The sequence below is a fragment of the Mus musculus genome, chromosome 6, assembly GCF_000001635.26.
Source record: "Mus musculus strain C57BL/6J chromosome 6, GRCm38.p6 C57BL/6J".
NCBI classification, from domain to species: domain Eukaryota; kingdom Metazoa; phylum Chordata; class Mammalia; order Rodentia; family Muridae; genus Mus; species Mus musculus.
The window spans coordinates 114,665,971-114,691,697 of NC_000072.6; the positions used below are offsets into that span (position 1 = coordinate 114,665,971).

A 25,727-nucleotide genomic window follows, 5' to 3' on the forward strand; every position below is an offset into this window, starting at 1 on the left:
GTGTGGTGCTTTGTGTGTACCTGCTGCTAGCTCCATCCGGGATTCTTGAGCCTGCCCCATAGCTTCTCGTGTGCTGGTGTTTGTAACCAGCCAGCTTTGTGCCTTTTGGCTGTGCTTGCTCAGGGCTCCACTCTGGGATGGTTGCACTCCTCCCACTCCTACAGGAGTCGATCCTCCGTCCCTTTCCCTTGGATCCCTATTATCCCTGCATTCAGCCTTTTGAAGCTCTTCGGTGCCCTGCTCTTCCTTTCTTGCAGCCTTCCTGTCAGAACTCCTTCTTTCTGCTTCTAAACTCCAAAATGGCGGGGAAACTGGGCGTCTCAAAAACTTTGGCAGAAAAATTGTGCAAAACCCATCTGGATGATAGGAAAGGTGTCTGCTTGAAGGTTTTATTATTTATCTGTATTTGTGCTGTCTGAGTCTGTGTCACATAAGTGCAAGTGACTGTAGAGGCCAGATAGGGCTGTTGGAGCTGCAGTTATAGGTATTTGTAAACCAATTACATGGGTGCTAGAATCTGAACTCTGAGCCATCTTCCCAACCCCTGAATTGTCTTTAAATAGTGAATAAAATTATTGGAGGCAGTCATTATGATCACAGAGCATGAGAATTACTAGCAAACATGAACACTGAGCCTTTTTATCTCATGGGAGCTCACCCCTGTATGAACAACCTCAGTTTCCTGAGATGTTGTTAGGAACCAGCATCTTTCCTAACAGTCTAAATGACCTTTGGCTGTAGTAATTCCTGAAGCAGATGCCTCCTTGTTATTTAAAATGACACATAATTCCTGTAAATTATACGTCATCTCACAGTCAAGGCACGTTGTTACCTTCCCAAGCCAGAGCCTTCATTCTGAATTGCGTAGAGAATACCGAATGCTGCATTTTACATCTTCTGTGAAATGCTCAACATGGGCTAGCATTGAGTGCAATAAAACCTGCTTTCGACATGTCTCTCAGTTATTAAAAATGTTTCTTAGTAGGTCAAAAGTTGAGTTTTTACTAATCTGGAAGACCAAGAAAACCCACTTTTCATTCTGTATTGTTAATTTCTACAGGATCCTATTTAAATGCAGTCAGCCCTAACCCATAGGTAGCAAGGCATGATGGGTATTGTTTTCATTTGTGTCTGACAGATTCAACCTAGTGCATCATAATAAATAAATAAAGTGTCCTGGATGCTCGGGGATTAAGACCACGTGTTGACCTTGCAGAAGACCTGGCTTAGATTCCTCTTCTGGTCTCCATGGGCACCTGCACTCTTTTGTGTATCACCCCCTCCCCACCCCAGAGACACATTCGTAATTAAAAATAAATCTTAGTTAGTGTTCTAGTTTGTTCTCATCTAATAAATGGTAAAATTTAATGTATACCAAAGAATTATTTTCAAATAAATTTCTTCATGATTTATTATCAGTAAATGTTTGATTTCTATACCTACTATATATCTGTTGCATTATGCACTTTCCCCTGTGATAGAATACCTGATGGAAAAACTGAAGGAGGAAAGGGTGTATTCTGCTGTAGTTGATCATGGTAGTGACATCCTGGCACCGGGAGCACCGGGTGGCTGTTTAGGTTGTGTCCACGGTCAGGGTGAGGGCAATGAGTGTTGACGCTGCACTGTTTCCTTTTCCATGGAAAGGCTCCCAGCCCAGAGGATGGGGCCAGCCATATGTAGAGTAGATCTTCTCATCTCAGTAAGTCCAGCCTAGAAACCTCACAGACTTGCCTGGGCTTGTCTTCTGGGTGATCATTAGGTCAATATTAGTCATCACAAATCCATCTCTTGTCAACTTAAGACCCAAACATACTACTTTTAAGTTATCACCATGCATCTGTCATCCTCATAGGTCCATGGCCATCATTCCTGCAGATGTATTCTGTCTAACTTAAGAGTCCCCATAGTCGGGACTGGCGAGATGGCTTAGTGGATAAGAGCACTGACTACTCTTCTGAAGGTCCTGAGTTCAAATTCCAGCAACCACATGGTGGCTCATAACTACTCATAATAGGATCTGACACTGTCTTCTCGTGCGTCTGAAGAGACCTACACTGTACTTATGTATAATAATAAATACATTAAAAAACAAAAAAAAAAGAGTCCCCATAGTCGTCATCAGCCCTAACCCAGTTTAAAAGTTCAAAATCCAGAATCTCTTCTGGGTCTCAAGGCAGCGAGGATCTATAAAATTAAAAAAGAAAGGTTACATATTCCCAATGCCCATGGCACAGAGTCAACATCTGCTCCAGAAGGGAGGAATAGCAGCACAGTGGGAAAGATCAGCCTGGAACAAGGCTGAGGCCCAGCAGGCTGAACTGCAGCTCCACATCTGGTGTCTGGAGCTCTCGATGGAATCCTCTGTGCCCCAGAAGGCTTAGGTAGCCCTCATTTGTGGATTGGCTCTCATCCCTCATTCACATTCTCATAGTGAGCATCTCTATTCTGGCATCTCCAACGCCCTGGTGGCACCATTGAAGTTAGGGCTCACCTTCACTGCCACACCTTGCCTGGCTGCCATGACCTAGAACTTTGACACAAGTTCCACGAGTCCCTTAATTATTGCATCTTTCATGCTTGTAAAACCAGCCTTCAAGTTCTTCAGCGAGCTCAGGCTGTACTCTGGCTTCCAGGACCACAGTTGCAGCTGTCCCTCAGTGCCCTGTCCTCAGGAAACACTTCCTAGGCCCCTGCTGAGAGCAGGGAACTCCTTCACCTCTTGAGGGAGTTTGTATTTTCCCAGGTTGAGGCCCTCAGGAATGCATGCGTCCTCAGGGTCTTTACTGTTCCCTAGTTCAGAGCACAGGGTTTCTCCTTACTGGTTCTAGTATTTGTAATACTTACAACTGATTCTCTGTACCATCTTGGTGGGCAAATTTAACCTCTCTCTACCACATAGCACATTTTAAAAAGTCCTTTTCTCTCCCTGTCCTGCTGTAGCTCTAGATAAGAGCAGTGAGTAGGGACCACAGTGTGGCCTGAGTGGCTGACATGCCACTAATCCATTGCTTTTGAATTCTGCTTCACTCCAGTTCCCAGGACATGGGTGGAATGAACCCAGCTTCTTTGCCAGTGTGAACAACCTGTGGCACAGTTCCCAATTAGAGCTCTTGCCTCCTGAAACCTCATGGGCTTGGCCTCCTCTGTGCATTTATCTCTTGGTGTTCTGGTCTTCCAAACTCCCACCAAAACGTTCACTATGCTCTGCTTACAGCCATCTTAGGCTTTTCCAGCCCAGAGTTCCAAATCTTTCCCCATGTATCCCCCAGCTTTGTTCCAAAGGCCCAGAATCCACACAATCAGGATTGTCACAGCAGAAGCCCCACATTGGGCACCAGTATTCTGTATTAGTATTTTTCTCATCTTTGCAACAGTATACCCAGTAAAGCAACCCACGGAAGGAAAGGTTTGTTTGTTTGAGTATGAAGTCCATTCTAATGGTGTTATCCATTTTACCCGTGTGTCCAATTGTGTAAAATTCTCTAAAATGCACCATGGTTGCAAGCAGAAAAACTTTAAGAATCCTTGCTATGTAGAATATTAAAGACCACTCATTAAAGGGATTTATAAAGGCTTTAAAGTAGACACTATTTTCAGTCCTGGTAAATTAAAAGTATTGTGTTAGCTGTTTATATTTAAAATTCTCCCAGAAAGCATGTTTTGTAGACATTTTCTAAACTTTATATAAAAAGCAAAAAGTTTCAGTACCGAGTTCAGTTTGAGTTTTAATCTAGATTTGGAACAGAGCTAAATAAATCACATTATAGGAAATGAGAAGCTCAGTTTGCTGATAATGAAGAAAGCTATAAATACCAATAGCAACAAAAAGCAAGTTGTCGAAAATGTGTGGTTAATTGCCTGCAAGCTAGCTGAAATATGTATGTTTTGTTTGGTCATTAAGAAAATGATTTGTAACACTCACTGTGACGTTTGCTGGCCTAGTTTAAACGCCAATGGGTGCACAATGAACAGTTCTTTCACTTTTTCTTAATAGTGTTTTTTTTTATTTTTGGTTGTTTCACATATTTGTGCAATGCCTGTTGGTCTGTCTAGCCACCACTACACCTCTAGCTTCCCCTACAGCCCCCACCTCATCTCCCCTCTAGCTTTATGTCCTCATTTTATTCTTTAACTACCTGATTCCAGTTAGTGCCACCATGTGCACGTGGGGGTGTGGCCACCCACTGAGGCATAAGCAACCTGCCAAGGCTACATCCCGGAAGGAGAGTGAGTGGCTCATCTTTTTTCAGAGAACCAGAAGCTTCTCTAAAAGCAGTGGGGTATCAGGGGCTTCTGCATCCAAGAACTCCCCATGTAGCTCATAGTATATGTACCTCAGCATTCCCAGTGATGGGATTGCAGGCATTTTACATGGGGGGGGGGATTTCCTATTTAAATGTCCAGTGTCCATATAAAATAATCAACTTCAAAAGGGTGGTGGCACAGGACTTTAATCCCAGCACTTGGGAGGCAGAGGCAGGTGTGTCTCTAAGAGTGTGAATGAAGCCATCCTGGTCTACATAGTAAATCCCAGGCCAAGGATACATGGTAAGACCCTTTCTCCAAAAAATAAAAATTAAAAAAAATAAACCAACCTTTAAAAGATAGTTAATTCATAACAGATTTTAAATAAAACATTTCAGATTTAGCTCTTGCCATAAAATTAATTTTCTAGCTTTTAGATTAGCTTCTATTCTAGAAATTAAAGTCAATTTCTAAGAATGCATAGCATTTCTTTCTATTTCTAGAAAATGTAGAGGCTGTCTAAAAGCGGGGTCATCTGTTCTGGGGTGTAAAAACCAATGTGAATGTATGCCTGGATAGCTAAGAGACTAAACTAGGCTAGACTAAGACTAGACAAGGAATATGCTTTCAGCCAGAAGCCAGGAAACAGTGAGAATGCACTGCCTAGTATGAAGTAAGCGGCTAATAACCAAGTCAACCCAAATAATCCTGGGCCATATTGGGCAAGTCAGCCCATATTGGTGGTCACGTGTGCAGTAAGTGAAGTAAATGAATCTGAACCCAATTGGTTCTTTAAATAGACACATAGCCGGGCACAGGCATAAGCAGCTCTTTGGCAAACAACATTGTTGCTAAGTTGATTTTCATTTTTCCTTTGGCGCAGACAGCATTAGGATTTTAAATGTGTGATGGTAACTAGAAGCAATGCATACAGGCCTCTGGAAAATTCCCACGAGCACAGTGGTGAGGCCAACTCCACACTGCTTTCCTGCCATGAGGCTTTCCTCATCTGGATGTGAGCACCTGACAGTGAGGTACACAGTGTGGTACACATGGGGTGTACATTGCTGTGTTGCACATGCGTGGTTCACAAGCATGGTATGAATGGGTGGTTCACAGCCTGCTGGTGCACATACATTGATCACGGGTATGCACATGGGTGTTCTGGTGCATAGACAGGGTTGCTTGTAGTTCACAGACGTGCACATGTGTGTGTCACAGTTCTGGTTTGACTTACAAGACCACATTCACTTGATGACTTGAGTGAAGAAATAAGAGCACTATGAAACATAATGAGGAATACAAAAATTCCATCTACTTAAGAGATGGCAACAATCCCCACACTAGCACAGATCCTATAGGGAGGGAAAAATGAGACCTAATGTGGGAGTTTAAAGGAGTTCAGACTCATGCACAGTGGCTGTTACTCCTCAGCTGAGTGCTCAGCACCGACCTCAAACAGGCAGACTTCCACTTAACCTTCTAGATAGCTGTCCTTGTCCTCCATCTCTCCCTTCTTGACTTCCTTTTCTTTTGCTTCCCTCCTTCCCTTCTAACATGGACTTACATTATCCAGATTGGCCTTGAATTCAGTAGGTAGCCAAAGATGATCTTGAACTCTTGATCCCCCTGCCTCCATCTTCCAAATTCTGGGATGGCAGAATGCTTCAGCACACCAGGATCAGACAGGCATGTTCTGACTGATAGACTATTGATTCATAGGATTGTGACAGTCTTCAAGGAGTCAGTCCCTAGCTGACTCCGATGAGAAAGGGATGGAGCTGAGGGTGTAGTTCGGGACTCTAGTGCTTGCCTTGAATAGGAGAGAGCCTGGGTACACATCCAGCACCAATATAACACAAAAAAAGTTAATGCCAGAAAGGTTGTTTATAAAATTACTCCTACAAAGAGACTGAACTTGATAAATTCTGCAGGATGTTTTTTAAGTTGTTTCTTAGGTGAAGTAAGCCCAACATTGAAGTGTAAGTCACGCATGAGTCCCCCTCTCTAAGGGCTCTCTGGGGTCAGTCTCACAGTGACAGAGTGGTTGGTGCTGGGGCCCTGGGAGAGGGCCAGGGAGCTGCTCTTTAAGGGTGCAGAGATGAGCATGGTGGTGCACACCTTTATTCCCAGCACTTCAGAGGCAGAGGCAGGTGGATCTCTGCATTTAAGGCCATCTTGGTCTACATAGTGAGTTCCAGGACAGACAGGGCTATATATAGAGACCCTGTCCCAAGAAAACAACAGTAACAATAATGATGATGATGACAATTAAAAATAATTGTCAGGAGTCAGAATGGCTCTAGAGGTCTGTGATTGACCCTTAAACTTTGGGACTGGGCATGCCAACAGTCAGCAGAGTATGACTGCAGTCTTAAAGATTGGCTGTGTCTTAAGAGACCTTATGCCTTTGGTTAGCTGTTTAGAAAAAACAAACCTATCTATCTACCTACCTATCTATCTATCTATCTATCTATCTATCTATCATCTATCTATCTATCTATCCATCCATCCATTTATTTAGTATGTTTGTGTGCACATCTGTGAGTTTATGTGCCTTGCATTCAATCAGGATCCAAAGGAGGCCAGACAAGAGCACTGAATCTCCTGGCACTGGAGCTACAGGTAGGTGTAAGGCACTGCGTGGGTTCTGGGAACCAAACCCAGTCCTCTGTAAGAGTGATGAGTGCTCTTAGCCACTGAGCCCCAATGGTTTACTTCGATTAAGCTCTATTTTTTCTGTTTGTTTTGGTAGGCTGGTAAGAACAGTAGCCATGGGGGACCCTGGACTGGCCAAGTTGCAGTTCGCCCCCTTTAATAGTGCCCTGGACGTTGGCTTCTGGCACGAACTGACCCAGAAGAAGTTGAACGAGTACCGCCTGGACGAGGCACCCAAAGACATCAAGGGCTATTACTACAATGGTAGGCAGTCCCCACCTTCTCACCCCCATCCATATATTCCTACCTGTCCTCTGTGGAATCAGCAACCCTCATTAGGTTGTTATTGCTCATGGGGTGCTGGGGATAGAGCCCAGAGCCTCCTGAACACCAGACAAGCCTCCTCTAAGGGACGTGCTTGTCTTTTCTAGACACAGCTTCTCAAGTCTTTCTTTTGCCCCAAGTCACTTTAAAATTTTTCTTTTCCATCTTTGAGGGGTAAGAGGAGTGGTGGAGCGCAGACACTGCTCAGCTAGCTTCCGGGTGGGGGGTGTGTAGACATTTCTAGGGCATCCGTTCTATATTGGTCACAGCCCCTTCCTGTCACTCTCTCTCAAGATCCACTGTTGTCTGCAAGTCATGGGTCAGCAGACTCACATAGGGCTCCTTGGGCTCAACTTTCCAATAAAAGGACATGACTAGCCATAGATGTTTTTGCCATGATACTGCCACTCTGGCTTGTCCCTGAGATGTGAAAATGCTTCCACACAGGTGACTCTGCTGGTCTGCCCACCCGCTTGACGTTGGAGTTCAGTGCTTTTGACATGTGAGTATTGATTTGTGTAGAGTCTAAAGGACCCTGCTTACTCTGGGCAAGGAGTGAGCATCCTCTTCAGGTGGGCTTCTGAGCAGCCAAGCAAGCTCCCATGAAGTGCTGCAGCTAAAGACTGTCTGCTACAGTTGTCTATTAGGGGAAAGATGAGCCTTCTTAAGAGCCTGCCATGTGCCTGCTAGTGCAGAGATCGGCTGGTGCTCAGGCAGCAGCTCTCCAGATCAGCACTATAGAATATTTTATGAGTCTTTCTTAGCACCTATTTGTTCTAAAGATTTGATCTTTTTATTTATATGAGTGTCTAGCTCGTAAAGCTTAAGTTCTCCCTCTTATGAAAACTGCCTAGTGTGATGGTTGGTTAGTTCATGTCAACTTGAAACAAACTAGTCATCCAGAAAAGAAAAAAACCAAAAAACCTCATTTGAAGATTTGCCTCCATCAGATTGTCCTGTAAGAACATCTATGTGGCATTTTCTCTTTGCTGATTGATGTGGGAGGACCTAGCCCATGGGCAGTACCACCCTTGGGCTGGTGGTCCAAGATAGCAAGCTGAATGTCTATATATGAATGTCTTTTCAATATATGAGTGTCTGCCTGCATGTATGTCAGTGCATCACATGTGTGCAGTGCCCATGAAAGCCAGAAGAGGGCATCAGGTCTCCTGGAACTAGAGTTACAGATGGCTGTGAGCTGCTACATGGGTGCTGGGAATCAAACCTGGGCCTCTACAGAAGTAGCCGGTGCTCTTAAACTGTTAAATCATCATACTAGCCCTTTAAAAAATATTTCAAGTTACATTTTCCTTATTATTACATGTGTGTGAGCATGTGGGCATGCATTTACCACACATATTTGTCGAGGTCAAAGAACAACTTGTAGGAGGCTGTTCTCTCTGCTTGCACCATGTTAGCCCTGGTGGTTGAACATAGATGGTTAGTACTGGCAGCAAGTACCTTTAGCCTCTAGGTCATCTCACTCCCCACTCCCACCCCCTTTTACTAACTGTCTCAAAATACTAATGTACTTTATTTCTTTATCCCCCTCAAGTTGCAGTTTTTAAAAGCACACCATAAATGCAGAACAATGTTAGTGTTTATATCTATATTGTGTGTGTGTGTGTGTGTGTATCAGCTTGTCTGTATACATACCACATACATACAGTGCCCAAGGAGGCCAGAAGAGGGCATCAGAGCCCCTGAAACTGGAATGACAGATGTTTGTGAGCCACCTTGTGGATACTGGGACTCAAAATTGGGCTCTCTGCAAGAACAACCAGTGCTCTTAACTGCTGAGTCATCTCTGCAGCCCTCATCTTCACAGCTTTTTCTCTCCATTATACTTAGTTTCTAAAGCAAACTAAATCCCAGTAATTCCCAGTGGGAGCCTAGTCATGTGGTCAGTAGCTTGTCTCTGCCTGCTGTTGCCAGGAGCCATCCTGGCAGTGTCTGTGTTCTTGGAAGTAGCTTCAGTCCCTCAGAGCAGGGCTCTGTGGTAGCTTGTACACACCTGAGATATTGGGACAGGTTGGACAAAGTCCCTTGTTGCACTGTGCCTTGTCCCAGCCTCCTTCCCTCTGCCTCCACATTAACTCCATAGAGCTGTCTGATGAGGGAGCCTGGCAAGTGAAGGCTCTGCCTCCCTCTCCTCTCCAGGCCCAAATTAGCCCTGTATGATTTCTCTCTCCTCAAGACTGTCTTCAGTGCCTTCCTCTGGCCTGGACAAGGAATTGTATGATTTCTCTCTCCTCAAGACTGTCTTCAGTGCCTTCCTCTGGCCTGGACAAGGAATTGTATGATTTCTCTCTCCTCAAGACTGTCTTCAGTGCCTTCCTCTGGCCTGGACAAGGAATTGTATGATTTCTCTCTCCTCAAGACTGTCTTCAGTGCCTTCCTCTGGCCTGGACGAGGAATTGTATGATTTCTCTCTCCTCAAGACTGTCTTCAGTGCCTTCCTCTGGCCTGGACAAGGAATTGTATGATTTCTCTCTCCTCAAGACTGTCTTCAGTGCCTTCCTCTGGCCTGGACAAGGAATTGTATGATTTCTCTCTCCTCAAGACTGTCTTCAGTGCCTTCCTCTGGCCTGGAAGAGGAATTGTATGATTTCTCTCTCCTCAAGACTGTCTTCAGTGCCTTCCTCTGGCCTGGACAAGGAATTGTATGATTTCTCTCTCCTCAAGACTGTCTTCAGTGCCTTCCTCTGGCCTGGACAAGGAATTGTATGATTTCTCTCTCCTCAAGACTGTCTTCAGTGCCTTCCTCTGGCCTGGACAAGGAATTGTATGATTTCTCTCTCCTCAAGACTGTCTTCAGTGCCTTCCTCTGGCCTGGAAGAGGAATTGTATGATTTCTCTCTCCTCAAGACTGTCTTCAGTGCCTTCCTCTGGCCTGGACAAGGAATTGTATGATTTCTCTCTCCTCAAGACTGTCTTCAGTGCCTTCCTCTGGCCTGGACGAGGAATGCTCTTTTAGTAGAAAAGCGTGGTGACAGGCAGCCTTTGATGTGCTGACTCGTGACTCTCCAGGGAGAACTCTGGCCCCTGATGATCCCCTACAGCCAACCAGGACTTGACATTTAAGGCTTACAGCTGGCATTTAGCAGAGCCATCATTACTCATGGGCCCCTCCTGACCTGTCCTAGATAGAGATCTCTTTCCACCAGGTCCCCTGCAGCTCCTTTGTGCCCTCACATGGAAAGATATGAAAGGACGCTGAGTCTCTGATACATGTGCTCTCCTCAGAGTGATGAGTAATGGGCCCGTCTCTCTGCAAGTTCCACACAGCAACAACATAAAGCGCTAATGGCAGAAATATTTCTTTTTAAAAATATTTAGATTTAATTATTTATTTTATGTGGATGCGTGCTTTGTCTGACTGAGCTCAAAAGATGTATATCCTGGAGCTCGGAAGAGGGCACAGATCCTCTGCAACTGGAGTTACAGATAGTTGTAAGTGGTGCTGGGAACTAAGTTCTGGTCCTCTGAAGAGCAGCCAGTGTTCCTAACAACTGGGCCATCTCCAGCAACAGGAATATTTTCTTTAAGATCAGTACTATCCAAAATTCAGGCCAGCCACTTAGAGATAACAGATGTGTCCCTGTCTACACCTGTGTTTAGAGTCAATCCATCTTCTTCAACTTTTATCCCTCCAATTCCTGGGGCTGGGAGGCTTTAGGGAAGTGGAGTGGTTATAAACCATGTAGCTAGTGCCCTGGATTGACAGTAGTCTGGGCATCCTGCATTTTATCCATGGCCAACATGATAATGGCAGCCATGTGCAGAGCTGTGTAGTGTGGGTCTGGTGGGACAAGCAGGAAAAGACATATTCCTGTCTCCTGGAAAGCTGTTTGTCTTCCAGAGTATTTGTTGCCATTCTTGAAAATGTACTGAGATGCTAGGCTTTAGCAGGAACATGGGAGCTGTTGCCCAGAGTTTGTGGACTGGAGCCAGCGCAGGGGCTGGGGACTGTACACTCTGCTCTGTCTGTGAGTGTGTGACCCCAGCTGTCCTAGTGTTGTGTGACCCCAGCTGTCCTAGTGTGCTTTCTATTACTGTGACAGACAGCATGGCTGAAGGCAACATGGGAAAGAAAGGGTTTGTACAGTCTTACAGTTGTAATCCCATCGTGAAGGGAAGCTGGGGCAGAGACCTGGAGGCAAGAACAGAAGCAGAGGCCATGGAAGGATGCTGCTTACTAGCTTGTTCTCCGTGGCTCACTCAGCTTGCTATCTTGGACCACCAGCCCAAGGGTGGTACTGCCCATGGGCTAGGTCCTCCCACATCAATCAGCAAAGAGAAAATGCCACATAGACGTTCCTACAGGCCAATCTGATGGAGGCAAATCTTCAAATGAGGTTTTTTGGTTTTTTTTCTTTTCTGGATGACTAGTTTGTTTCAAGTTGACATGAACTAACCAACCATCACACTAGGCAGTTTTCATAAGAGGGAGAACTTAAGCTTTACAAGCTAGAACTCAGGCCCTCCCTTTGCAGTTCCTGGTTCAGCCAGTTCCCCCCCCCCCCCCCCCCGCCAGGTTCATTATGGGAATGAGCTTTCTTTGAGAAGATTGGGAAGCTGAGAGCTCAGGGCACAGGGTCTCCAGGCAGCGCCTGCTTGCTCGTGCTTGAGCAAGGACCAGTGAATCACTGGTCTTCTTTCGCCCAGTCAGTGCTATCAGGTTTATTGTAACCCTGAGCCCCAGCCGTGTTGGGTAACTGTGTTTCTCTCTCATCTAGGAGTGCCTCCACGCCTGCCCACTGCTGCCCGGCCATGGGAACCCTGCACAACACCAACACACTTGAGGCTTTTAAGACAGCAGACAAGAAGCTCCTTCTGGAGCAGTCAGCAAATGAGGTTAGCTGCATAGCCACATTGGCTTCGTTGTATTTCCGGGGTCCAGGCAAGTGCGCTGTATCTACTCAGGCACAGGGGTGTGTCACAGAGGTAGCCTATAAGAGATACACAGAGGCACTGGTGACTTTGAGGTTCTTCCACCCATTGTATTTGTGTTCTATGAGTCAGTTTAGTAAAGGACCTTCTGCAAGGCCCACTAACAGTAACCACACCAACATGGCAGAGAAACATGAGAGAGAGACAATCCTTCTCTGTGTGAGTCCCAGTGGTCACCCCACTCACAGTGAATTAGATCTCACTGCATGAAAGAACAAAGCTTGACCTTGACCAGACTCAGACTTCTCCGGGGGTCCCTCCCACATTAATCAGCAAAGAGAAAATGCCACATAGATGTTCCTACAGGCCAATCTGATGGAGGCAAATCTTCAAATCCCACCCTACCCCAGCCAGCTCATCAAAAGTGGGGTTCACTCTTCTGTGGTCCAGTGCCTCCATGCGGTGATGTCTGTTTATTTTCCTCTCACACCTGCTTGTGGGGCATGTTCTTGTTGCCAGCATTTGTTGTGGCCTTCATAGCAACATGCAGTTTAGCAACTGAGCTATGAGAATCTTATGACCAGATGATGACAGCCCAGGTCTTACCTACAGACATAGGGCTAGCCTCATATACATAGAGACCATGCCCCTTGCCTTATCTCTCAAGGTGAGAGGTTCTCCAAATAGAGTTTAAAGAAACCCTTGCTGAAGGGATGAGTGTGATGCTGTAGGCATAGGTGTGATGCTGTAGGGATAGGTGTGATACTGTAGGGATAGATGTGATGCTGTAGGGATAAATGTGGTGCTGTAGGGATGGGCGTGGTGCTGTAGGGATGGGTGTGATGCTGTAGGGATGGGTATGATGCTGAAGGGATGGGTGTGATGCTGTAGGGATGGGTGTGATACTGTAGGAATAGGTGTGGTGCTGTAGGGATGGGTGTGATACTGTAGGAATAGGTGTGGTGCTGTAGGGATGGATGTGCTGCTGTAGGGATAGATGTGCTGCTGTAGGGATAAATGTGGTGCTGTAGGGATGGGTGTAGTGCTGTATGAATGGGTGTGATGCTGTAGGGATGGGTGTGATGCTGTAGGCATGGGTGTGATGCTGTAGGGATAGGTGTGATGCTGTAGGGATGGGTGTGATACTGTAGGAATAGGTGTGGTGCTATAGGGATGGGTGTGATGCTCTAGGGATGTGTGATGCTCTAGGAATGGATGTGCTGCTATAGGGATGGGTGTGATGCTGTAGGGATGGGTGTGGTGCTGTAGGGATGGGTGTGATACTGTAGGAATAGGTGTGGTGCTATTGGGATGGGTGTGATGCTCTAGGGATGTGTGATGCTCTAGGGATGGATGTGCTGCTATAGGGATGGGTGTGATGCTGTAGGGATGGGTGTACTGCTGTAGGGATGGGTGTGATGCTGTAGGGATGGATGTGCTGCTATAGGGATGGGTGTGATGCTGTAGGGATGGATGAGTGTGGTGATGTACTCCTTTGGTCCCAGCACTCAGGAACACACAGAAAATCTGTTAAGTTTGAGGTCAGCCTGTTTAGAGCATTTTAGACTAGTCAGGGCAATAGGGCGGGGGAGGAAGGAGGCGAGAAAGCCACACTGTGTATTTAATTCAAATTACTCATTTCAGAGCCCTCTTCCTCCCCCCTAGTTCCCAATTCTTGACAGGTCAGGTGTCCTCTCGGGAACTCTGTGCTTCTGTGACAGGAGTCCTGCATGGAGCTGAACCTGTACTTTTATTTCTGTAGCCATGACATGCATGGCACCCAGCAGACAACAGTAAATCCCTTCAGATGGGCATCTCAAAGGTCTGAGTGTCTACTTGCCTCCCCTGTGCTGAGGGCCCCTGAGGGAAGGTGCCAGGTACTCTCATGGACTGATAATGATGGAGCAAGGCTGGTGGAGAGGCAGTGTGAAGTAGCAGGGAGAGGTAATGAACCACTTCAGCGTCTGAGAGCAGTGGCAGGCTTGAGGGGAAGAAGCTGTGCTGAGAAGCTCAGCGGCTGGACAGAGATATCAGCAGCCCAACCTAACACCTTCCTTTCTTCTGGCAGATCTGGGAAGCCATAAAGTCAGGTGCTGCTCTCGAAAACCCCATGCTCCTCAACAAGTTTCTGCTCCTGACCTTCGCGGTAAGTAAATGAGTGGAAGCTGAACAACCCTGGCTCAGCCCCCCAGGCCTGCAGGAGGCTCTCCTGTCTCTAACTGATCCCTGGGAATGTGTGCTAAAGAGCAGCTTTCTGACTAGTGCAGATCGTGCCGGCACCTATGAGCAGCGCAGGACCAGTCTGTGCCTCTTGATCACCCTACAGCCACCGTATAATTTCTCAAACATGGTGACCTAACAACTCCTGCCATTCAGCATAGGACAAAGCAGACTCAGGGAAGAGCGGCTTCACTGTTGCCAGATAATGCAAGGTCCTGTAGCCAGGTGTGACCCCAGCACTCACGACGCCAGCCTTGTATATGTAGTGAATTTCAGGCCAGCTAAGGAGCGACATTCTGTCTCAAAAAAACGAGCAAAGGAAAAGCAAGCAAGTACCCAGCGTGCTTTCCAGGCCCAGCGTGTCACTTTCCTTGTTATCACTATGACAACACTTATAAGGTGGCTGTGGTTTCAGAGGCGTTGGTCTACGGCCACTTGGCTTTACTGTGTTTGGTCCTGTGGTTGTAGAGAATATCACGATGAGAGCACGAACCAGGAGCTGTTCACTTCATGGTGCCTGGGAAGCAAAGAGAGCCGGGAAGGGGCTGGGTGGCCAGTGTCCCCTTTAAAGGCATGACCTCAGTGGGTTAATTTCATCCTATTAACCTCCATTCCCCTAAACCCCACCCCTACCTCCTAAAGGTCAACGGGCTCTCAGCTACAACCTGGGGACCAAGATTTTAACATATATGCCCTTGAAGACACTCCAGATATGAGCTCTCAGAAGCAGAACTCCACACTGCAGAGGGCAAAGGAGCTTCAGGGTAGAGGCCGTTACACCACACACCTACACACAGTGGTTAACCAAGAGGGAAAGAAAACTTTCAGTACATGAGACATGACTGATATAAAAGTTCAGTGCAGCCTCGAAGTGGGGGTGAAATCACACCTGCCAACTAGTTAAAAAACCCAAGGTCTGCCTTCCCTGTGTGCTCACACACAACCTCGGAGCTGAGAAAGGCACCTGTGTATCTGTGTACGAGGATGTCTGTAAAACACTGCTGTGTCTGTCAAGCGGACAGTCTATAGACTTTGACTAACATTCAGGATCAGATTTCTGTCCCCTAGTGGGAACGTCACTTCCATGATCCACAGTGGCCAGATTGACACTTGCTTCTACTGGCTGCGCCCCTAGGCATAGTAAGGTCCTTCCCGGTGTGGTAACTATGTCCCTTTGCCACAGCTCATAGGCCCTGGAGATCAATCTCCTTCCACACATTCGATCTGTTTATTACTGAGTAAAGTTGGGTATGTTAAGAAAATGTTTTCTAGGCATACACATTGGGAGAAAGGCACCACACTGGTTACTTTTAACTGCGTCTTGTTTCTCCAAATGTCCTCTGTGTCTCCTTTCAGGTGTAGGTGAGGCTGGCAGGGTCTAAACCTCAGGGAACCTGACGGTCATACCTATGGAGGCACACTTTCCAGTGAGCTAGGGTGGGAGAGAAGGATACTCCAGGGCTCTGTCAGGTTACCAGGTGCAGCTTGGATATCAACCATTTGTCTGCTTATGAGTTCCTTGGTAGGATAGACTTCTTAATATTGCTAAAGGTATCAGAGTTTGTTACTTAAACACTAGTGCCTTTTTATACTAAGAGTTCTTGTTAATTAAACATTAATCCATTTTTCATACAAAGAATCCTAATTGATAATTTCGGCTTAATGAGAAAATAACATCAGTTCTCATTTCACGTTTAAGCAGTTTCTTGGAGTCAGTGGTTATCTCCCTTGCTGTCCCTTTTTGCAAAGTGTCCTTAGCCAGGCTGTATAAAAACATAAAAGGTCCTTTAAAGACTTCAGACACAAAAGGCTTTATGTTTAATTTGTTCAAGATCCTTTGTGTCATGAAAAAAGAAAAAGCACAACTCTAAGAAATGAAAGGCCCTGCTTCTGAAGATGCCGATAAGCTGGCGGGTTGTGTGCGGTCCCCATCTTGAATTGCTTAACCTTTTGCTGAAGATCAGCTGTGACAAGTCGCTTACGCACAGGGGACAGCAGGGTCGCAGGCCTTCAGCTTTCCTTTCTGCGGTTCTCAGGCCTCACAGGGCCAGGCCCCTCATTATTGTCAATTGACGTTTGCTTTGCCATTGTGAAAAGGGGTTCTCTTTCTTCAGTTCATCACTTAGGGGCCAAACTGGGCACTGTGGAGGCTTTAGTTATTAGTCTCTCATCTAGAACTGCATCCCATGCATATTTATATTTTAAAAGCCAGCCAGTGGTTCCCTTTCTGTGAAAACTCTGGGACAGGCACGTCCACAGAGAATGGCTTGGTGTGTCCAAAGGTCATGGAGGATTGGGGAAATGGGCCATTCTGCTCTTAGAGACAGGGTTTCTTCTTAGAATAATAAAAATGCTCAAGAATTGTCAGGGGTTCAGCCATGTTAAACAACCCCCCCCCCCCAATCATATGTGTAAATGTGACACATTTATGTATTTTGAGTTATGTTTTGATAAAAGAAGCCTCTGGGAGCTGGGGGATGGCTTAGTGTGTAAATCCTCAGTGCAAGCATGAGGACCCGAGTTCAGATCCCCAGGACCACATAAAAGCCACCTACAATCCCAGGGTATGAAGGGCAAAGAAGCTGGCTAGTCAGGCTGCCTCCCCAGTGAGCCCTGCTTGCTACCCTGCTATAGTATTTAAGGTAAAAAAGGAAGACACTTGATGCCAACCTCAACCCTCCACACATGTGCACATGTTGCACCCTTGTACACACACACATGTGCCAACAAGCATGAGAACATATACACATATATGCATATATAGCACGCTCATTCATATGCAAAGGCAAAAACAAAATCTAAATCAATTTCACATGACAGCTCTGCAGTTCTCATACTTAGCAAGACTCAATACAAGTGATTCCTTAGCTAAAGGACTGCATCAGAGCCCTCATCATAGACAGTGAGGAGGCTGTCCGGGACCCACAGGGCTCAGGTCCTAATGCCATGGGAATTGAGGCCAGAGCCCTTGGACTGAGTGGGAGGTCAGTTGAGAACAGCTCAGAAATTACTTCCCTGCTTGCAGGAGAGGCCAGCTGTTCCCTGCATGATGCCGTAGTACCTCAGTACTTGGAGCCTCCTTTAACTCAGACTGAAAGTCACAGTCACAGACTCACTATCCCAGCCAGCGGCTGGTAGCTACGACTGAGGCTTAGTCATTTTATTGTTGAGTGTCCTGATTTGTCATGTACAGAGTAGGCATTTAATAGTTGCTGATTTATACTTGACCAGGAAGACATTTTGGAAAACAGCACCAAACAGGGAAATATCCTTATCTGAAAGCCAGAAATGTTCCCAGGTCAGGAGTGAATATTGACATGGTAGCAGAAGAGAAAATTCCACACTTAAAATGCTGCTGCACTAAAAAATACTGTATAAAATTTCATGCAGGTCATGGAGATGGGGTATGTATATCATAATGAATTTCCTGTTTAGGCTTAGGTCCCATTCACAAGTTATTTCTGGGTATATATGCAAATAGTCTGAAATCTGAAAAAAATTGCAAAGTCTGAGTAATGTTGAATGTCAAGCCTTTGGTGTAAGGGTTCCCTCTGGTGGGTAGAGGAGACTGGAGGGCAGCCCTTTCTCAGGACTGAAGAGTGCAGCTGTGTTTCTTGGTGAGGTCTTCATGGGAGCCTGTGGGGTGGTTCCTTCTGTAACCTGGGAGGAGGTGCTTCCTCATCATTTAGGGAGAAGGGTAGCTTTCTCCTGAAGCATGCAAGAGTGCAGGGTTCTGCTTCCTCCTCTGAGTGAAAAAGTCTGTTATTATGAGGTGACACAGACAGGAAGCCTGAGGTCCAGGCAGAAACTGTGAGCTCGCTCTCAGTGTCTGATGGAGACAATCAGGACATACCAGCTTTTTAATGCATCTGCTTTTCTTGTGGTGGTTTTTGAAGCTGGATTTTATGTAACCCAGGCTGACCTCTAACTTGCTCTGTAGCTAAGGATGTCCTCCCTCCTCTGGGGTGTTGGGATTACAGGCATGTCCCACTGCTCCTGGTGTCATATATTACACTAGCAGATGCGTGTTGCTTTAATTCATGGGATCAATGTTGTATACAATTTCGCTCTTATTTTTTTTCCCTAGGACCTAAAGAAGTACCACTTCTACTACTGGTTTTGCTGCCCCGCCCTCTGTCTTCCTGAGAGCATCCCTCTAATCCGGGGACCTGTGAGCTTGGATCAAAGGCTTTCACCAAAACAGGTATGGCAAGTCAAACAAATGCAGATAGAGGGGTCTGGCTGTGAGAGCAGGTGGAAGATGAGCCAGGGCAGTGAGAAAAGACAGCTGGGGAGCGAGCAAGCAGCAGTCCAGATGGCTCTGGAACAGTGTTTACCAAGTGCTGATAAGGTCATTGTGTAGAGGAGGAGCCACTATCCTCCAGGTGTCCCATGGAATTTGGGGAAATGCTAAGCCCACAGGGGGGGATTACAAGAGCATTTGAAAGACTGAAAATTTACCAAAGTGTGTTTTTCATTTTCAGTCTGGGGAAGACAAAGCCACAGCCTGTGCAGAGAGCCTGTGGAACCATCACAGGCCCTCCCCTGCCCTCAGACCAAATGGCAGGACCTCTTCTCTGGAACAGACGTGCAGGTCTAGTCCTTCCTTCAAGGAGGCCGTCAGAGATTAGTCCCATGAAAAATTAGCATCAGGCTGGCAGAAGGCAGACCTAGCTGGAGAATTCTGATCATTTTTTTAAAACCTTGACTGAGGGTCAAGCTGATGAGTTCCAGAGGTCTGTCAGTCAATAAGATGCAGAACTGATGCCTGCAGAGATTTAAAGACAGATGGGGATGGGGAAAGGACTCAGCAGTTAAGAGTGCTTACTGCTCTGGCCATGGCCCCAGGTTCCTATCCCAGCAGCCACACCTTTGGCAACTAACCATATGTAATTCTAGCTCCAGGAGGTCCAGTGCCCGCTTCTGGCCAGTTGGTACACTCTATACATAAAATACACAGACATACATGTACAAACATACTCATATACATACAAGAAGAATAAATAAACCTTCATTTTAAACAAAAGATTTAATTTTTTTTTTTTTTGCAAAGGATTTTTCTAAGATGAAACCTAACATGAGGTAATACATTCTATCAGGAGATTGAACGTTCATGTTTAAGGAGGATTAAAGTTCTCAAGTCATCTCAGGACTACACAACCTTGTAAACATACTATCAAAAGAAAAAAAAAAAGATAGTTCTTGGGCTGGAAAGATGGCTCAGTAGTTAAAAGCACTGGTTCTTGCTAAGGACCTACCCCATCCCTAACTCCAGTTTCAGGGGGTCTGATGCTCTCTTCAGGCCTCCATGGGCATTGCAGGCACCTGGTATACACACATAAAGGCAAAACACTCACACACATAAAACAAAAATAAATAATGAAAAAATTTCAAGACATCATAGATTCTGCCCCCTAAGTGGGTAAATTGTAGGGCATGTGAATTGGCTCATAATAAACTGTAAAAGATGATCATGAATTTCCTCCCTGGATGGACCATGCTGTGTTATTACAGAAGAATGCTTGGTTACCTCTGTTAACCTCTGTGATTGACAGCTTAGACAGCCATCATTTTATCCCATACCCCTTTGTGTGAAGGCATAGCACAGGGAAAATGTTATAGAAATGAGGTGCTGTCAGTGGGCACTTGAGGAGTCACATGTTCCAAGCTGCCCCTTGGTGGTTCCTTTGATCAGGTCTGGTCTTTAGCTCAGAGCTGTGTTTCCCAGAGCGTGCCTTCCCCTTCCCTGTTTTCAGATCCAGGCCCTGGAGCATGCCTATGATGATCTGTGTCGAGCCGAAGGCGTCACGGCCCTGCCCTACTTCTTATTCAAGTACGATGACGACACTGTTCTGGTCTCCTTGCTCAAACACTACAGTGATTTCTTCCAAGGTCAAAGGACAAAGGTCAGAGTCTGTGGGTATCATTTTGCTAGGCAGTTAAAAAATTTTAAGTTCATGTTATAATAGACCACTATCGATTTGAAGCTTAGTCTTCCTTAGCCCTCCACGGTATGTTCTAGAATGTTTCCTTCTCTGTCCTCTCCTACCCCCATTGTTTCAGCTCAACTCCTCCTCGCTCTCTAGCCAGCTCACCCTCACTCTCTCACAGCTTGGTGGTTTGGACTCCTTGATCCTGTTAGTTAGATGAAGAAATCTGCTTTTCCCCCTGGATATGCCATACGTCCACGTTCAACTTCCTAGCAACCCCACTGAAGCTTGCCTTGCTCCTGGGCCATCTTCTTACTTCCATCAGCTATGGAAGAGTCCTCCTCAGACTGCTCAGGTCACTCGACCCTCCAATGAGCGGAGCCTAGGGGGTCTTTCTGCTGGGCCCAGTACCTTTCTGCCTATCCTCTACTAGTCTTCCCATAAACCATTGCTCTAACTAAGCTTGCCTACTTTCCTCCAGACTCTACTCCCCCTCCCCTGCCCATCACCATTACCCAACCAAACACACCTAAGATCTTTTTTTGTCTGTTTTTCCATTCAGTGTCATCTTCCTGTCAGCATCCTACAGCACTCAGTCCTTAGTGGTCCCTCTCCCACTGCAGAGCACCCTCACAGGCGAGCCATGTATGGTCTTTCCTTGTCTGGCCTCCCTCCACACAAAACCCAGTCAGAAATGCCGTTTTGTAGCATGTTGGACTGTTAAGCAGAGCCCTTTGATCAGTCAGTGTCTGTGGAGAAGGAGTGCCTGTCTGAGGCCCTCAACCAAACTCTTCTGAATGAGTAAGAGTATTGCAAAAAAAAAAAAAAAAGAAAGAAAGAAAGAAAGAAAGAAAGAAAGAAAGAAAGAAAGAAAGAAAGAAAGAAAGAAAAGAAAAGAAAAAAATTAAGTAAGCAGATATGCAGTATGCAATTTGAGCCATACATCAAGTTGTGCAAGTATTAGGGAGTTGTGAAATCAGGTGGAGTGATGTGAGTACAATGTATGATTGTTGAGAAAGAAACCCTTAACCAATGGCCGGTCATTCATTTTGAACCTAGAGCCCAGGGCTTTGTGAATGTTAAGCTGAACTCCATCTGCAGCTAGGATATTTTTATTTTAAAATCAACTACATTCACATTTTCTTTCTCTCTCTCTCTCTCTCTCTCTCTCTCTCTCTCTCTCTCTCTCTCTCTCTCTTTCTCTCTTTCTCTCTCTCTCCCTTTCTTTCTTTCTTTTAGAGGAAACTCCTCAAGGAATAAAGATATAACTTTTAAAATTCTCCTTTTGTCCAGTGATAATAAGATGGTAATTGTCTAATAGACCAAGCCTTTAGTAATTTAGAGTTTACCCGGTTGTATGGGACAAATGACAGCAGGCAGGGTTAAGCTACCCGAGGTCACGGTGAGGGCAGTTAATAGAGTCCACCAGTCTTTCACAGGGGTTTTCAGAACCCGAAAACCTCATAATGAATCTGTGAAATGGGTATCTCACTGCACCCCTTATACAAGAGAATGATACCGCAATCACCTTGTACCCATGGCAGCTTCCAAGAACCCTGCACCCTCTGCCTTTCCATCTCTACATTGTTCTGGTCAGCCTGCCTCTGCTTGATCCTGGAACTTTAAATAGACCTGGCTCTGATGCTCCCTCGGTGCTGGCATCTGCCAGCTCTGCTCCTGGGGAAGCAGAGTGGCCTTTCCTTGCTTTGGTATTTCTGTCAAACACCACAGGGCTGCTCTTTTCATGACTTGGTGAAATCTAAACATGCTAATGGGAATAAAATGCTCAGCACAAAACTCAGGTGTGGTAGTGCTCGCCTGTAAGCCCAGCACTCAAAGGCAGAGGCAGGAGGATCTCTGTGTCTTCAAGGCCAGCCTGGTCTACAGAGTACATTCCAAGACAGCCACAGCTATGTAGAGAGACCTTGTCTCAAAACAATAACAACAACAACACCCCAATAATCAGTGCATAGTGGGCATTCATCATGTAGCAGGCCCTCAGTATGCAGCAGGTGCTTAGCATGTAGCAGGCCTCCAGTATGTAACAGGCACTTAATACATACCCACTTCTTTTCCTCCTGGTGTTTTCTTCCCCGTATTCCCTAGCATATTCTAAGAGACTGTGCAGCTCTTGAGTCTCTGGACTTCTCTGCAGGAGATCATTAGAACCAAGAACCTATGTAGCCAGGACTGTTGGCCTTCACTTGCTTAGAGCTAAGGTCAGGTCTCAGGAAGCGTGGATCACTCAGCACATGTGCTCACTGGCTCCTCGTGGACAGAACCCAGAGTCTTACAGGGCAGAAGAGGCATCAGCATGAAAAGCTAATGGGAACTGAAGGAAGGAAATAAAAGGCCCAAAGAAATGAGATATTGATAGGCTGGTTGGCTACCTATGCTAGTGCATATGCTAGAAAATGTCACAGCAGTTGTGCACACGGGTAACCTCACTGGAGTTTATAAACCCTCTAGCCTGTGGTCTTGAGTGCCCCCATCCCCCCTCCATATGCTTTCTCCAGCCTGTGGCCACATCCCTGCCACATTCCTGCAGCCCTTCCAGACGTGCTATCTTTAGGATAAAGCTGAAGTGTTCTAGCCTAGCTGTGCCTCATCTCCCTCTGCCCCTCAAGGTGAAGCCTGTGCTCTGACTACAGCATGCCCCCTAATACAGTGAGTTTAGTCTGTTCTCTGGTCAGTCCTTCCCTTTGCCTCTCTCCTGTCACTGGTGCCTTACTCACCTGTTTCAGAAGTGATATCTGACTCAGTATGCTGTCTCCTGTCCTCATCTGGGGTCCAACTGCAGCCTCTTTCCTACCCCTTGAGCTCTAATGCAATGCTTATCCTCTGGCCCAGGTCCCAGGCAGCCTGTGAGCACTGCATAGCAGCAGTGCTGTGCCCTCTCTGTGGACTCCATATTTACTGCAGTCCAGGTGCTCCAGAGGCAGCCCCTCCTGGTAAAAGTGGATGAAGGGAAAAGGCCATTATGGCCTGGTGCCATCCTAGCAGGCTTCCCAAGAAACTGGGGCTATGGTAAAACACACACCCACAGGCACACAACAAATGATTTCTGGAGAGTCTAGGTGATATTAAGCACTGCTGATTTTATTACCTTAGCCTTAGTTTGCTGTTTAGATAATTCCATTTTCCCGTGAGTGTTACTTGTAGCATGGTATTACCATGAGGGATTGAGCCTATTCCAAGAACAGATATTCATTATTTCAGTGTGAGCTCCTGAAGTGTGTTGTCCCTTCAAGTGGTGCTCTATTTCCCTACCAGCACATCACACCTGCTTTTCCTCTTCCTTCTCTTTGATCTCCACCCCGCCCCCTCTGACCCTGCCATTTTCAGTACTCAGAATCTAGGACAACTCACCCAGTCTAGGCAAGCTCTCTCTGGCTGACCTATGCCCCAGCTTCTCCTCCCCTTCCGAGGTGCATTTTAATCCAGAAGTTGCTCTTCTCAATGAGCCTCCTGCATTTATGGGAAAGATGGAGAAGTGTTGAGACCCTCCAGATGCCTGCCCTGGGTAACACCCACATGCCATGACGCCAGTGACTGACTGTCCTCCCGCCATGCTGAACTCGGCACCTTCCATCTGAGGCTGTTGCTGCTTTAGATGCATCATGACCTCAGAATGGCCATGCTTCTATCTTGCTGGCCACCTCCCTGTCCCTCTTCACACAGTGGCTCCTTGTGCCTCTTAGGTTCTCAACCCCTCGGTCTCCAGCCTGTACCTGTCTGCCATCACCCCAAACTAAGGGTTACTTTTCCTCTGTGCCACTGAGTGACTTCTGGACTCTGTGGGTCTAAGGTGATCTTTGATTTCTCCCTCACAGTGTCTGACTTTATCTTCCGTGGTGCTTCCCAAATGAGCCCCCCAAGTCTCTTCACTCTGAGCTTAGCTAATTACAGAGTATCATTTTAAGATACAAACATGGAGTCACAGAACCCTGAGTGGGGAGAGATGATCAGGTGGGGCTCTCACAAGCCTGTTGGAGCCATGTCCAGATTGCTAGTGTTAGCGACCACTGTCCCGTGCTGTTGCTCTCCCTCCCACTGTGTGCTTCTCCTGCACCGGATGCTTTATGTTTTTACACTCTTGACAGGCTTGGGAATTGCCTTCATTTAAGTTCTTATTTCCTTCGAGAAGTGTTGATTTCAGCTGGACAGAGTTGATCCATAGTAGCACTGCGTTGCTATGGAACATGTCCCTTCCAGGCAGTTCCTGTGATGATGTGGAGGGCAGCCAGTTGCAGCATCCCACCACCCGTCCACAGAGATTGCTTTGCTCATCTTCCTCCAGCACCATTACTAAGGAGTGCAAGATGCTCTGTAATTTCAGCAAGGCTCCCTTGTAGTTCCTGGGCTTCTATCTGCTGAGAGCTGGACCTGCTCTTCACTTAGCTAGCACTTAGTGTCGGCTTTGTGTCTTTGTTGCTGCTGTGACCTTGAAAAGCACTTAAGACTGGCATTTTCTTCCCTGTGCTTTTAAAAGGAGTGGGTCTCCTGTTCATTGCCTGGCATATCAAGTGTTTGAGTGTTAGAGGCAACCGTTTGTATGGGTCCTCACAGGAAAGCCTTTGGCTGGAAACGGTCAGGTTGACTTTTGTGACCTCTTGTGGTTTTCAGCAGTTTGCTTCATGGACAGCTGCCAGATCCAAGCTGTGCCACTTCAATGAAAGGCAGGCTCTCAGCAAAGTAAAAAGGAACACTTATTTATAAACCTCCAAGACAGTCTTACTTTTTAATTGTGTTTTTCTGCTTTGTCATAAAAAGAAGTGATGGCCAAGTTACCTTTGTGGCAAAGCCAGGTTTAGAACTGAGAACTCTTAGTCAGGGTTTATTTCTGTCATTAAGCTGGTTACCTAGCACTGCCTGATGTCATTTCTGCTGTGACTAAGGCTCCAAGTTAGCTCCTGAAACACCAAGAGACGCCGGGATCATGTTCAAATCCTTAAAGAAAGATTAAATGCTACTTAGTACTTAGCCCATGTCAAATCTCCCGTGTGGTGCATGTCTGCCCCCTGCATGCCTGTCTCCATAGGAGAGCCTGTTTCAAGCATTTTCATCCTGACACCCCTCTGTGGGTACATGGCAAATGTTCCTCTTTAACCAGTCACCCCTGTTCTATCTAGCTCATCTTAGGTCAGGGGGTTCTAAGAAATCCATTCCTGGTCACTTCTTCTTAAAGATTTCTTATCTCCTTTCTACCCAGAAATGCACCGGAGGCTGGGCATCTGCTGCAGCATGGGGTATATATAATACTCTAATTTATTCCATGTATTGGTTCCAGCTCTACATCTGTGGATGATAAAACTTAAGACCCAGAGAGTGTCGATCACTTGGCTCTTTTTTTTCTCTGCCAGTTATAAAAGGGCCTGGGACTTAAGATGGGGGCCAGTCTGTAGTGATGAGCTGAACTAGACCTGAAGATGGGGCAGTGTGAGGTGATAAGCT

The 25,727-nt window shown here is 46.3% G+C and overlaps 1 protein-coding gene across 5 annotated transcripts in view; it reads left to right on the plus strand.

Annotated features, from left to right (window-relative positions):
• Positions 1-25,727, plus strand: part of Atg7 (autophagy related 7) — a gene marked incomplete at its 5' end in the record, with an annotated part of 217,478 nt that overhangs the window by 22,844 nt on the left and 168,907 nt on the right. For 3 of the 5 annotated variants that reach the window (NM_001253718.2, NM_028835.5, NM_001379130.1), the window contains 6 exons: positions 7,004-7,170; positions 7,678-7,732; positions 11,970-12,087; positions 14,192-14,269; positions 18,431-18,547; positions 20,100-20,249. In NM_001253718.2, coding sequence (NP_001240647.1) covers positions 7,023-7,170; positions 7,678-7,732; positions 11,970-12,087; positions 14,192-14,269; positions 18,431-18,547; positions 20,100-20,249 — 666 coding nt within the window. 5 annotated transcript variants of the gene reach the window in all.